Source organism: Aquarana catesbeiana, linkage group LG05 (genome assembly GCF_042186555.1).
Source record: "Aquarana catesbeiana isolate 2022-GZ linkage group LG05, ASM4218655v1, whole genome shotgun sequence".
Classification (NCBI taxonomy): domain Eukaryota; kingdom Metazoa; phylum Chordata; class Amphibia; order Anura; family Ranidae; genus Aquarana; species Aquarana catesbeiana.
Genome location: NC_133328.1, coordinates 562049280 through 562063746, shown reverse-complemented (window position 1 = coordinate 562063746; position 14467 = coordinate 562049280). Strand labels below are relative to the sequence as shown.

Below are 14467 nucleotides of genomic sequence, written 5' to 3'. Positions count from 1 at the left end.
CATTAATGAGTGGCAGCATGGGGACAGCTCTGGTACACCATCAGGAAATTAGGTCAATAAATCTGCCATTCACTCCAGGGTAAAAGAGGTGATTCAGGAGTTTATTAGCTATTGCACCAGTTAAAAAATATATAATAAAATAATTTTTATGGGGCATGATAGCTGAACAGGCAGATCCAACCTGCAGTATGTTTTACAAAATCAAGTTCAAAGAGATCAAGTTCTGTCAAAATGTGTTATAGAATAGGGGTGTCCAAACTTATCAGTAGGCTGTAGGTTGCAGGCTGAAACAAAATCAGTTTTGTAAATGAACAAGTCAAATTTAGAAGAATAAATATGTTTTATACATTTTTATAAACTTGAGCCCCCTCACCATCAAAGCTCCCATACTTCAGAGTCCCCATTAAAATCCTCTTACATCAGAGGGCAAGATAAAGAGGTGGGCCAGATTTAGACCCCTGTTATAGAGCACTGACAAGCCTTATTCAGATAAATGTGCTAATTCTTAAAGAGTCCCTATTCATTTCAACATTGATCATCCCACATTTGGTATATTATTGGTATTATTTGGTATACAAAGCTGCAAATATAATCACATCTTTTACACAGAACATATTTTATAGTTTTGCTTTTAATAACCTGACTTAAAATATTGTGAGAGTGTGAAAATAAACTAACATGAGATATCTTTATTCTTATTTATGATGGAGAAAAATATAAGGCTAGTAAGTATACAGGGAAAGGGTAGCTGGTGGTCTCCCCACCCCCTCTTCTTTTTATCTTTTGTTTTTGTTTTTTCTCACTTTTATTTCCTCCTCAGGGAAATGTTAGATGTTATGGGGGAAATTAAAAAAATTAGATCCTTAGTTTGGTCCTAGTAGATGCAGCTAGTGGGGCTGGAGGTTGTCTGAGACAGCCAACTTCTATTCTCATGCTCTCCATGACCTGCTGACCGACCTTACCATAAGTGTTCTTATTTTTTCTTGTTCTCATTTGCTGGTTACTAATTGGTTATCTCCGAAACTGTTCTAGTTATAGTTATATGAGTTAATATGGAGAATGGTTGTTTATTTGTTATACCTTTATTTGGGTGCCTTTTCAGTTTAATACCATGATCATTCGATGGAAATTGTTGCATTTTGACTTAGTTCACTTTGTATTTGTCTTCATCCATTTACATGATGTAATGTATTTGGAGTCGATGTTCTGTATTTCTTGTTAAATCTTCAATAAAACAATTATGAAAAAAAAAAAAAGGAAAAATCTCCCCCATATTGTATAGAAGTATAGGAAATTTGTATACTTAAAAAAAAAGAGTTGTGCAAACTGTTGGCACTATATAAATCCTGTATAACAATAATAATTTGCTTGCCCTAGTCCTTCACCTCTCTTAGGCAGCTTTTCTTAGTGAGAGATGGGGGTCAGGCTGCAATGGAGAAACATACAGGGAGATAAGCTATACATAGGGAAGTAAGGAAGATTAGTAACCTTAAAGTGGAAGTCCATGCTAAAACTAAAATCCCTGCATGTATAACCACCAGCATTCTAACACTAACCTATCTAGCCTTGTAAAGAAAAAATCAGTATACATACCTACATACAGTGGCAGAAGCTTTGATCCCACGCTGAGCTGTCAGCCATGTCTTCGCTGTGTGGGTGGGTGCAGAGGACACAGAAGCCCCATAGTAACTCTATGGGTGACGTCACTTCTCATTTATTTCACAGCCATTGTTGGACGTGTACTGAGCAGAGCTTCCACCGCTGGAGATCGGGTCGGATCGCCTGCAGAAAGGGAAGGAAAACTGTTTTTTTTTTTTTTTTTACAGATAGGCTAGATAGGATAATGTTATGCCGCGTACACATGACCAGACTTTACTGCATACTTGGTTCAGCGGACTTTTCAACGGACTTTCCGAATTAACGGAATTGCCTACACATGATCAACCAAAGTCCGACGGATTTGTACATGATGACGTACGACTGGACTAAAATAAGGAAGTTCACAGCCAGTAGCCAATAGCTGCCCTAGCGTCGGTTTTTGTCCATCGGACTAGCATACAGATGAGTGGACTTTTCGACCGGACTCAAGTCCGTCAAAAAGATTTGAAACAGGTTTCATTTCTAGGTCCGTCGAACTTTTGGGGGGAAAAAGTCCGCTGGAGCCCACACACGATCGAATTGTCCAACGGACTCCGGTCTGCCGAACCAAGTATGCCGTAAAGTCCGGTCGTGTGTACACGGCATTAGAATGTTGGTGGCTATAGATGCAGGGATTTTAGTTTTAGCTTGGACTTTGCACTTTAAGTAAAAATGTGGTCACCTTAGTCATTCTCCTAAGGCAGCTGATCTTAGTGTGCATTGGGGTCTTAGATTTCAATGCAAGAAGAGGTAATCAGGAGGTCTAACAGAGGGAAAATTATTTAGCTAATAGAATGCTCTGCCCCAAAAATTTACAAAGCATTTTTATGTACTTGTAGTAAATTGCTTTTATTTCTAGTTGCCATCATATAGTCATAAAAGATGTAAATTTTCTCTCCATTCTTGTTCCATGGAATCTTGCTGAGCCGCAACCACTCTATAAATACACATACAACTATTTACAGTGTATTTACATTTTAAAGAAATTGTGGCAACTGAAAATGTTAATGAGTAAACATACTTTATGCAGAGTAATGAGTAAACACAAAGCCCTGTAGCTGTTTATGGAACAATGCATAACAGTACATAACATTTCTCTTATCCAAGTGACACGGGGAAGAACTTACCAAAAACCATGGCGGTGAGATCTTAACCTACCAGCGTTTTTTCAGAAGAGCTGCTGTTGTCAATGGCCTCTATGTAATGCAATGTAAAATCCATGAATGCACCCTAGATATAGACACTGTTTAATGTGTTCTGTAGTGGATTATTCTTATGGATGTGGGGGTACCACTCTGCTGGTGTCTTATATAGGCATACCTCCCAACTTTCTGAGATGGGAACGAGGGACACCTGTTAGCAAAAATATGTAGGCAAAGGACACACCCCTTGTCACGCCCTCCTTAGTGGAGAATTGTACAAAATTATTGGTTAACCCCACAAGTGCTTTTTTTACCCACAAGTAAAAAATATTGCAAAATTGTCGGCCCTTTTTGTTTATAGCGCAAAAAATAAAAGCCCGCAGAGGTGATCAAATACCACCAAAAGAAAGCTCTATTTGTGGGGAAAAAAGGACGTCAATTTTGTTTGGGTACAACGTCTCACGACCACGCAATTGTCAGTTAAAGCGACGCAGTGCCGTATTGCAATAAAGGGCTTGGTCAGGAAGGGGGTAAATCCTTCCGGGGCTGAAGTGGTTAAAGGAAACTTGTATCAGAGCCACTTGACTGATGTTATTGCTTACCTCTTCTTCTGAAAATGCTGTCACTTGTTTGTCAAGCCCTCTCTCTAGCTTCAGTATTTTCAGTCACTGATCTCAAACAAATACACAGATAAGGACTTCTGCTGTTTTTCTGACTTTACTGATCTGTTCCAGGTCTGTGAATAAACAAGTATTAATACCACTAAGCCAGCATAACAGTCAGGGAACTAGCATTTTTCGTTGGAAGTCAGGAATGGCAGCCCCCATATTTCATTCGTGGCCAGTTTATTTTAAAGTAGAACTCTGTTTTTTTTTTTTTACATAACTGTTGAGAAGAGAAAATTATTAAAAATAGCAAAAACGTGTTTTGCTGCAAAACCCACCTTCAGTCCAGTGCTGTCCCAGTGATAATTCATTTTCATTAGTGAATGTGTCGGTGGCAGTCTTGCAGGTTGAATAAAGATCAACTTTTTTCAATCCACTTCCTCTGAACCAGGTGTATTATCATGCCAGCCAGGGCTAGGAATACCTTGGCATTGAATGGTGCTTACATAGGTAGGTAGGTGTGAGGTAGTAAGGACCTCACACCTACCTTTTGTATCATCAGACTTGCCAGATGTTTTTGAACATGTGGGGGTTTTAAGGGAGGAAAAGTTGACTAAAATCTGGAGTTCTGCTTTAAGACCATGTAGGGTGGCATCACACTCTAAACATAAAAATTAAAACCATTAAAGTGGTATTAAATCCAAAATCAAAAATTTGTATATATTGCAGCTTAGCAGTCATTAGATTTGGTGGCTGCATTTGTTTTCTTTTTTTTGGGATTTTCCCCCTTTGTTTTCACCTGACAATGCAGGCAGTAACACACCTTCTGTATTAGAGTGCCTTCACTCTGGATGAAGGAGCAGCAGAGACACCTTTTTACAGCAGCATTGTCAGTCTGGGGGGAGGGAAGTGTTATGCCGCGTACACATGACCGGACTTTCCGGCAGACTAGGTCCGACGGTCTTCCCGACGGACTTTCGGCTGAGTTCCGATGGACTTCCGAACGAACGGACTTGCCCACACACCAAGGGACTAAGTCCGACCGAAGGTCCGTTCGTTTTGAACGCGATGACGTATGACGGGACTAAAAAAGGAAGTTCAATAGCCAGTAGCCAATAGCTGCCCTTGCGTCGTATTTGGTCCGTCGGACCAACATACAGGCAAACGGTTTTCCTGATAGGAATTGAGTCCGTCGGACAGATTTGAAACATGTTCTATTTCTAGGTCCGTCAGATTTTTAAAAGAAAAACGATCGGATTATCCCACACATGATCAGAATGTTCGATGGACTGATTCCGTCGGACCTAGTCTGCTGGAAAGTCCGGTCGTGTGTACGCGGCATTAGATGCACTAGCAGGCTTAAACACACCAAACGCCAAACTTCAGCTCAAACTTTTTAAGAAGTTACAGCAACAGTATTGTTCCTTAATGGATAAAGGCTTTACATAAATAAATAAAAGCTGATCACTGGAAGCACTTCTGTCAGTGTTAAATGGTTTGTCTCAACCCGCTAACTGCTACACCTGCAAGATAGCTTGTTCTGTTGAAAAACAACAGACTTACTGGTCTAATCACCAGGTGAAAAATAAAAGAAAGAAAGCCTAAAAAAAAAAAAAAACTCATGCAGCCACAATATCTAAGAATTGGTAAGCTGCAATATAATAAATGTTTGCTTTTGAGTTTTATAATGCTTTCAAGTTAACAAAGCCAAGTTGTATAACTTTTTAGAATGTCATCGTGTACATACTTGCAGTACAGGGTGACTTCTATACATCCTTGTACTGAGGTGGAGCTTTGCATATGAATCAAACAACATCCTGCAAAGAGCACATTCTCTCTGGTAATCAAATAACATGGTTGGTCGCAGAAGGTTTGAAGGTTCTGTTAAAGCGCTTATCATTCATGTGTGCGAGGAGCAGCACACGGATGCTAAATGTATCCATTCTACACCTCTATGGTCTGTGTGATTACACCGCTCACTAAGCACTGTGTAAAAGGCATGGAGCTTTTATATTAACCACTTCAATACTGGGCGCTTTCACCCCCTTCCTTCCCAGGCCAATTTTCAGCTTTCAGCGCTCTCGCACTTTCAATAAGAATTTCGCGGTCATGCAACGCTGTACCCAAATGAAATTTTTATCATTTTGTTCACACAAATAGTGCTTTATTTTGGTGGTATTTATTCACAAATCAGTTTTTTATTTTTTGCAATATAAGCAAAAAAAGAGCGGAATTTAAAAAAAAACCAATATTTTCTACTTTCTGTTTTAAAAGAAATCCAATAAAATAAAATTTTGGCATAAATTTAAGCCAAAATGTATTCTGCTACATGTCTGGTAAAAAAAAAGTGTATAATAATTGGTTTGTGTAAGCACGGACATATGTGTGCAGATGATCACAGACATATGTGCGCAGATGATCACAGACATATGTGCGCAGATGATCACAGACATATGTGCGCAGATGATCACAGACATATGTGCGCAGATGATCACAGACATATGTGCGCAGATGATCACAGACATATGTGCGCAGATGATCACGGACATATGTGCGCAGATGATCACGGACATATGTGCGCAGATGATCACGGACATATGTGCGCAGATGATCACGGACATATGTGCGCAGATGATCACGGACATATGTGCGCAGATGATCACAGACATATGTGTGCAGATGATCACGGACATATGTGTGCAGATGATCACGGACATATGTGTGCAGATGACACGGACATATGTGTGCAGATGATCACGGACATATGTGCGCAGATGATCACAGACATATGTGCGCAGATGATCACAGACATATGTGCGCAGATGATCACAGACATATGTGCGCAGATGATCACAGACATATGTGCGCAGATGATCACAGACATATGTGCGCAGATGATCACAGACATATGTGTGCAGATGATCACAGACATATGTGCGCAGATGATCACGGACATATGTGTGCAGATGATCACAGACATATGTGTGCAGACATATGTGTGCAGATGATCACAGACATATGTGTGCAGATGATCACAGACATATGTGTGCAAATGATCACAGACATATGTGTGCAGATGATCACGGACATATATAATCACGGACATATGTGCGCAGATGATCACAGACATATGTGTGCAGATGATCACAGACATAAGTGTGCAGATGATCACAGACATATGTGTGCAGATGATCACGGACATATGTGTGCAGATGATCATGGACATATGTGCGCAGATGATCACGGACATATGTGCGCAGATGATCACGGACATATGTGCGCAGATGATCACGGACATATGTGTGCAGATGATCACGGACATATGTGTGCAGATGATCACGGACATATGTGTGCAGATGATCACGGACATATGTGCGCAGATGATCACAGACATATGTGCGCAGATGATCACAGACATATGTGTGCAGATGATCACAGACATATGTGTGCAGATGATCATTGGGACATATGATTTTACTGTTACATATGTGGGACAGGTGTTTTTACTGTGTGGGGACATGTGTGGGGACAAGTGTGTGGGGACAGTGTTTTGGGGACACTATATAGGGGACATTGTGTGTTTACACTGTGTGGGGACGCTGTGCCAGTGACCAGTGTGTAAAAAGCTGTAAAACAGCTCATACTCACTGATCACCGGCTGGCAGCAGTGATCCCCTCTCCTCTCCTCACTGACAACTTCCGTGTGAGGAGAGGGGAGCTGATCGCCTAGCAACCAGCTCTCTGTTTACATCACATGATGGCTGTGATCGGACACAGTCGTCATGCCATCAGGAGGGCCAATCACAGGGCCCTCCTGCCGATCAGAGATGCGCCGTGTCCGGGTAACACGAGCGCATCGGGATTGCGCCGCTGCGAGGTCACGCGCGCATGATGCCCCTCCTTCTGAGGGACGTTCCTGAACATCCACTCAGAAGGAGGAAACTCCTACCCAGCCATATATGTGCAGTGGCCGGCTGGAAGGTGGTTAAAAGACGAACCTTTAAACCTTGGAAAATTTCTCTCACACTGATTTGGTCTGTGAACCATTAGTAAATAATACTCTGGGGTTTATTTACTAAAGGCAAATCCACTTTGCACTTCAAGTGCACTTGGCAGTGCAGTTGCTGTAGATCTGAGGGGGACATGCAAGGAAAATAAAAAACACCATTTTTGCTTGTACATGATTGGATGATAAAATCAGCAGAGCTCCCCTGATTTCAGATCTTCCCCTCAGATCTAAAGCGACTGCACTTCCAAGTGCACTTGTAGTGCAAAGTTGATTTGCCTTTAGTAAACCAACTCCTTTGGTTGATACTATTGCCTAAGGATCATATGTTTTGGTGCTTACTTGCTAGTTTAGAACATATTAAGGTAACATGGTTACATTACTGAAGGGCGTTATGCTTTCAATATATAGTATGTAAATGCAGCTCATTTTATTAAAGTAGAACTATAAAACTTTTTTTTTTCATTATGAATAGAGTATGGAAGGGTTATAACCCCTGTAAGATGTTTTTTCGCCATCTGTGTTCCATTATGGAGACTTCCCTTCACTCCCTGTCCCATAGCCAAACAGGAAGTGAGAGGAAATCCCCGAAAATTAAGGGAATTCCTTGGGGGCCCTCAGGTCACCAGAACTAATGTCCCCATTGAAAGATTTCCCCTCGATCACTTTTCTGGGGACAACCAAAAATTTGGAATTTCTTTTACTTTCACTTTAAATGATAATGTTAAACAGGACAAATAGAGAGGGTGGATCTCTTTAACAAGGGCACAGAGAATAAAAACCTAATTGGTGTTCTAATCCCTCTCCACTCTATGCAAAACTAAAAAAAAAAAGTTTTGCCTTTAGTTATACTTTGGGGTTGATTTACTAGAGGCAAATAAACTGTGCACTCTGCAAGTACAGTTGGTCTAGAACTTAGTAAATGAGGTCAATCTTCACTTTGCAAAGAATACCCAATCACATGCAAGGAAACAAAACAAACTGCATTTTTGCTTGCACATGATTGGATGATGGAAGTCAGCAGAGCTTCTGCTCATTTACTGTACTCTGGTGCAACTGCACTTTGCAAAGTGCGCAATGCCTTTAGTAAATCAACCCCTTTAAGTATGTGCAAATATTGTGCAAATTAGTTATGAAAGGTCAGATTAATGCAGAGTTCTGCTTTAAAAAAAAAAATTAAAAGTCAGCAGCTACAAATACTGCAGCTGCTGACTTTTAATAATCAGAAACTTACCTGTTCCAGGGTTCAGCGATGCGGGGGGAACGAAGCCCCGCTCATCTCCCCCTCCTCTCTGTGGCGCAGGCATTGTAACTGTGGGTGCCTGGCTGTGACTTCACAGCCGGGCACCCACTGCGCATGCATGAGCCGCACCGCTTGCCATGACTGGCCGGGCGAGCATCTGGGACCTGTGACGTGTCCCAGATGTTTGCCGAGAGGGAGTGGGGAGAGGTGATCTCCCTTCCGGTGATGCGGTGCGCTGGGAGGAAGTGGGAGCTGGGACCCTCTAAAAAGAGGGTATCCGTGCCCCCCCCCCCCAAAAAAAATGACATGCCAAATGTGGTATGTCAGGGGGTAACCTCCCTTAAAGCGAAAATACCATTTTTGGGTGGAATAAGTTGGTATTTGTTGAAATGTATTCAAATGAGCTTATGCACATTTGACAGAATTACCAAAAGACCTACAGACCTATAACGCCCAATCTACAATCATATTTGCCATTGTTCCTCATTTTCAAAGTGAAATTGTAGTCTTTGTCAGCTTATTTGAGAGCATTGACTTTCTTTTCTACCTTATACACTTACAATCGATAAACTGAAGTGGAGTAGCTGTAGATAGCACCTATCAATCCTAACTCCATGTTATGGAGCAGCAATGTGGACATTGAAATATCTAAGTTACTCTGTACTATGGCATTTCATAGAAATATATAGTGACACACATAATGCCAGTATACCCTGACAACAGACTCGTCCTTAATTATATCTTCCTTGTGGCATCTTTCATCTTTCTCCATGATTCTGAACAGTTTCACCTCACAGTTGTCTCAGCCCTAAATGTCTAAGGCCTTATTTCATTTCAGACACCTGGTGGATGTCAGAACTAGAAAAATATGTTCCCTTGACAGAACTTCAAGAGAAACCTGCCAAAGTAATCATTCTACGGATTTTTACAAATCTGTCACTGTGCCCATACAGTCTCTAACACATTTCAATTATAAAAAAAGTCTCCCACCTTGGGGATGCTTCCATAGTGGGCCCTTCCTGTAAAGAGTTAATATCTGGTATGTGTAGGGTGTTAAACACACTCCCTCTACAAACCCCATATAAGTGTAATTTGAAAAAAAATAAAAGATTCCTCTGGAGGTATGCCAAATATTATGGTCTCAAGCATCTAAAATTTTGATATGCACACTATAGAAAGAAAATCTATGTATAATAGATTATATCATATAAGTATGTAAGTACTGGTATTGAACCCCAGAACTGCTACATGTTATATACCCAATGGTAAATGATAGATGTTGGCATTGTAAGAAAGAACTCAGGTCTTTTCAGCATACTGTATATACTGGCACTGCTCACTTACTTATCCATACTGAGAGACTCAACATACTTTAGTTCAACACGTGTTTGACACCTGGATCCCCTTTTCTCTTAAAACCTACATCTTGGGCTTGCCCCGCATGACTTTTCTAAACCTTCCAAAAAATTATTATCGCTTATACTTGCTGCAGCAAGAGTCCCGGTAGCCCTTAAATGAAAAAAGCACTGAGCCTTTATCCCTTATAGAACTACATACAAGGATCTGAGATGTCAAACTGATGGAATATCTCAACTACTTGCCTTCACGATTCCCTCGATAAGTTCAGCAAAGCTGTGGCATATTATGGAAAATGCTATATAATTTGACCTCCATTTTTTATAGTCTGTCCTCTCATTGAGCTGTGGGTCTGGTTATTTTGGAGTGATTGTGATGGCTTCCCTTTATTCCCTGTCTTCAACTTTATTTTTTCTTTGAGCTCTTGGTTCTCTCTTGGTTCTTTATACCTCTTTCCTGTTGCCAAGCGATGCCTTCTCTAAGCTTGTATCCTATGGTTTCTCTGACCAGTACTTTAAGACAGGAGCTGTTATGAACATACCAGACAGATTCATATACTGAAGACAGAATTTCAAAAGAAGAACCTCATAACAGCTGTGCAGCATGGTGATGGAAATGTTATGGTTTTGTAGTTGCTCTGTTGCTTCAGGGCCTGGGCAGCTCCCAGTCATTGAATCAACTGCTATATATATTCTGCATCATATCAAAGTGTACTTGATGAGAATGTAAGGCCATCGGTCCAAAAGTTGAAATTGAAGTTGAATCTTTTATCATGATAATGCTGTGAAATACACTAGCACACACCAAGGAATGGTTCAAAAGAAAGAAATATATGGTTATAGAGTGCTCTAGTCAAAACCCAGATTTGATGCAAGGAATCCCACAAACATCTTGCAACTGAAAAAATTGCATGCAGAAGTGGTCAAAAATGTCAATGTCAGAGACTGGACAGTTATACAAAATGCGTACAAGAAGTCATTTCTGCTAATGGGGGCAATACCAGATTTTTTGATGCCAAGGTTTACTTACTTTTTCCATTACATCTAATAATATTTCTATTTAAATGATAATTGAATTTTTTTATGTGTTTTTATTCAAGTATATCACCTTTATATGTAGAATAAAGATCTAATGTTTGCTTGTTCAAATATGTTGAAAAAGTCAACAATCCCCATGGGATGTGTTTTACTTTTTAATATGACTGTATATAATATACTTTCTAAAGACTGGGAACAGCAGTCATTTTTTTTTTCCTTCAGCCTCAGAGATGCCTGTATGGTGAGGGAAAAGAGGGAGTTGCTGTTCTGACTCATTTACTTGTGTACATTTCAGCTTGGGCCATTGAGACCTGTAAACAAATGGCTTTTTTTAATAGAAGGAAAGGAGATAAAGAAAACGTGAAAAAAAGCCTAAAGCTGCAGGTGCTGGTTAAATATAAACACAAAATATTCATATGCAATATGAATATTGTATAAAATGTCACTTGTTTAGTTATTTACTATATTAAATAAAGAAAATATATAAAAAGTCAATATTTTAAGGACATTATACATGTTATATGTAACACAAGGGAATGACAATACTTTTCACAGTCTGGGACTTTACAGACTCCTTGCCATCTCTGCTTTTTTTTTTAATTGGAATATTAATGAATATTGCCCCACTAGCTACATCCTTTTAGGTATCTACCCATTTTGGCCATCAGCTTACAAAGCAGACATTTCTGAAAGCCTGATTTCAGTATTTAGCCCGCATGTTGCTGACCAAAACACATTTTTTATAAACATAGAATCTGAATATTAAATGATTTTATGACTTTCATAGCAATACATAAGTGAAGGAAAGGTGTTTTACACATTTGTTGCCTGTAGCTGTTTTTAACATTCACTCACCTGTCTACACTGTGATAAATGAGGGCAGATGGGCATTAGTTTTCAATGGATCTCAGCAGAACTTTCTGAAAACAGAAGGCATTCCTGCACTCAAAGCTAGTTTTATAGCCATCAATATCCTTCAAAACTTGAGAAATCAGATTTTCATTCTCACCCTAAAAACTGTGGGAGAGAAATCCAAAGCTCTACCTAGTTGCCCTTGGGCCAGTTATGCAAATGATGGATGTACTGTTAGGTGACTTGACTTTAGCAACTGCAACCCGTGTTTAACTTGCAAATCACAGAAGCCATGAACTGCAAGCACACTGCAAGCAGCTAATGTTCTCCCAGGTGGTTTGCAGACTTATATATATTCCATAGACTCAGGAAGATTACAGACTGCATTTAGTAACTGAAAAATGTAATTAAGATTAAGAGGTGCAATAATACAACAAGTCAAACTTATATTAAAAGATCATTTTCTTTGCTGCAATTCTTTATTAAAGGCTGATTGCTAAGGAGTAACTTTAATTCTAAGCTCAGTTTTCTTCAGATACACATTGGGGGCACTGAATTAAAAAAAAAAAAAGTTAGGAGAAAAGTTCTGCTTCAACAAATATGTTCCCAAGGTTACCTATACTAGAACATATTTCTAAAAAACCCATTATACCTTTTTGCAGCAATGTGCATTACATTAGGGCAGCCTATTCATTTCAAATGGGCTGTCAATGTACCCCAGTGCGCCGAAAACTGGAAAGAACCTTTTTTCCCAATTCAGTGAATTTCAATGCATGATAGTGTGTTACTAAGCATTGTTCTGTGCTGCAACACAGGTCTGTTACCTTGGTGCAATGGGGTGCCATTCATAATGAACGATTTGTAATTACTTATGAGTTGTTATTTAATCCAACACATGCGGGAGTGTCTATCTTGTTAGTCAACCACAGTGTTCAGTGGTTCCTCTCACCATCCCCCACATCACTACTGTGTCCTGTGACACTCCAGGAAGTGTCAAATGACCTGAGGACTTCAGCTGAGGGTTTCTCTTGGAACGAAGTAGCCTGGAGGCACGGGAAGTGGGGAAGGTAAATATTCACTCTATTCTTTTGCGGTTGGCTCTTTTTGAGATCTTTTATTTTTTACTTTGAAGCAAGACAGGAAAGCAATCACCCTTTGTGAGCAAAGCTTTGATTTATCCACATACTGCATAGCCACATTTGAAGACTGCCTGGTAAAATATGCATCTCATTTCCATTATCTTCCCTTTTCCAGCTCGCCCAGATCTTACCGACTGAAGAGAACTTCTTGTTGTTCTTCAGACAGCAGCTGAAGTCAAGTGAAGAATTCATGCAGGTATTACAGAACTATTTCCATAGAAAAGGACATACAGGCCTGTGATAACCAATGTAGTCATTCATCCATGGAACTAGGAAAAACTGTATTACTTACTTGCTCGGTAGTTTGCTTTGGCAGCCAACTCACTTAACCCTAACTCTACCCAATAATGTGTATTCACCTTTATGGCTTGTCTTGTGTCAGGTTAAATAAAACATCTATCGAGATAATATTACTGTAAAATTTTTTCTACGTTTGGCTCACATATTTACTTACATTAACATATTGAAACTGAAAGGAAAATGTATTTTCATATTGGTCTGATAAATTATCCCTTTAACGTTCCTTAAATATCATTTCTCAGTAATAATAATAATAAAACTATTACAAGAGTTAAAATGCAGCAGGCTAAACATCCCACCAAGTTAATAGAAATCAGAATTTTACCTCCAGCATTTTTTTCTCTGTATTATATAACTGGTGAATGTGCTACAATTAAATGTGTGCAGCTAATAGGACTATAGGTAGATTGAGGAAGGTTATAGTGACCCTGTAAAAATGTAAAAAAAACAAACAAATATAACCTGTTAAATAAGAATTTTTATACTCAAATTTTTGGTGGACAGCTAGTCAGATTTCTGCCATCTTGAAGAGCTCTGGGCTGCTATTTGACTCCTACGGGTGTGTCAGATAGCGTGTCTCCTTCTGGGCCCTGTGGTTCCTCCAACCAGTTTCTACGTCACTACAGAACACAAAAGCTCACAGATTTCGTTCAACCCAGCAGGGATGGAAAAAAACTGACAGCTCAGGAAAGAGCTGCTGTACTAACTATCTAATGTTAGTACAGCAATCTCCCCTGCTGTTCTATTGTGTTCTGACAGGGCCCCCCCCCCCCGGCAGAATACTCCGGTCAGCACTCTCAGCCATTGACCTTTTTGGTCATGCCCTTTCAACAGAAGCTGGCTGGCTTCTCTCGGACCGACTATCATACACACGGGCCAAATGTCATCCAGTTTCTATTGAACCGGCTGATGCCACCTGACGTTCGGCCCATGTGTACTACGTTTAAGACAATGAAGATTGTAAACATCTGTGGAAATATAGCAGCAGATTGGGAGGTGGAGTAGCAGGAGACTCTGGGGGTTATTTACTAAAGGCAAATCCACTTTGCACTACAAGTGCAAACTACAAGTTTCTCCAGAGCCTCTCCCATCCTCTGGAACTCGCTACCTCCATCTATCCAGCTATCCCCTACTCTTGCTACCTTCAGG

General features: G+C 40.0%; 1 protein-coding gene across 1 annotated transcript in view; it reads left to right on the top strand.

Moving 5' to 3' along the window:
- Positions 1-14467, top strand: part of CALB1 (calbindin 1) — an 88625-nt gene that overhangs the window by 42270 nt on the left and 31888 nt on the right. The window contains 1 exon segment of the mRNA XM_073631929.1: positions 13134-13214. Within this exon segment, the coding sequence (XP_073488030.1) occupies positions 13134-13214 (81 nt within the window).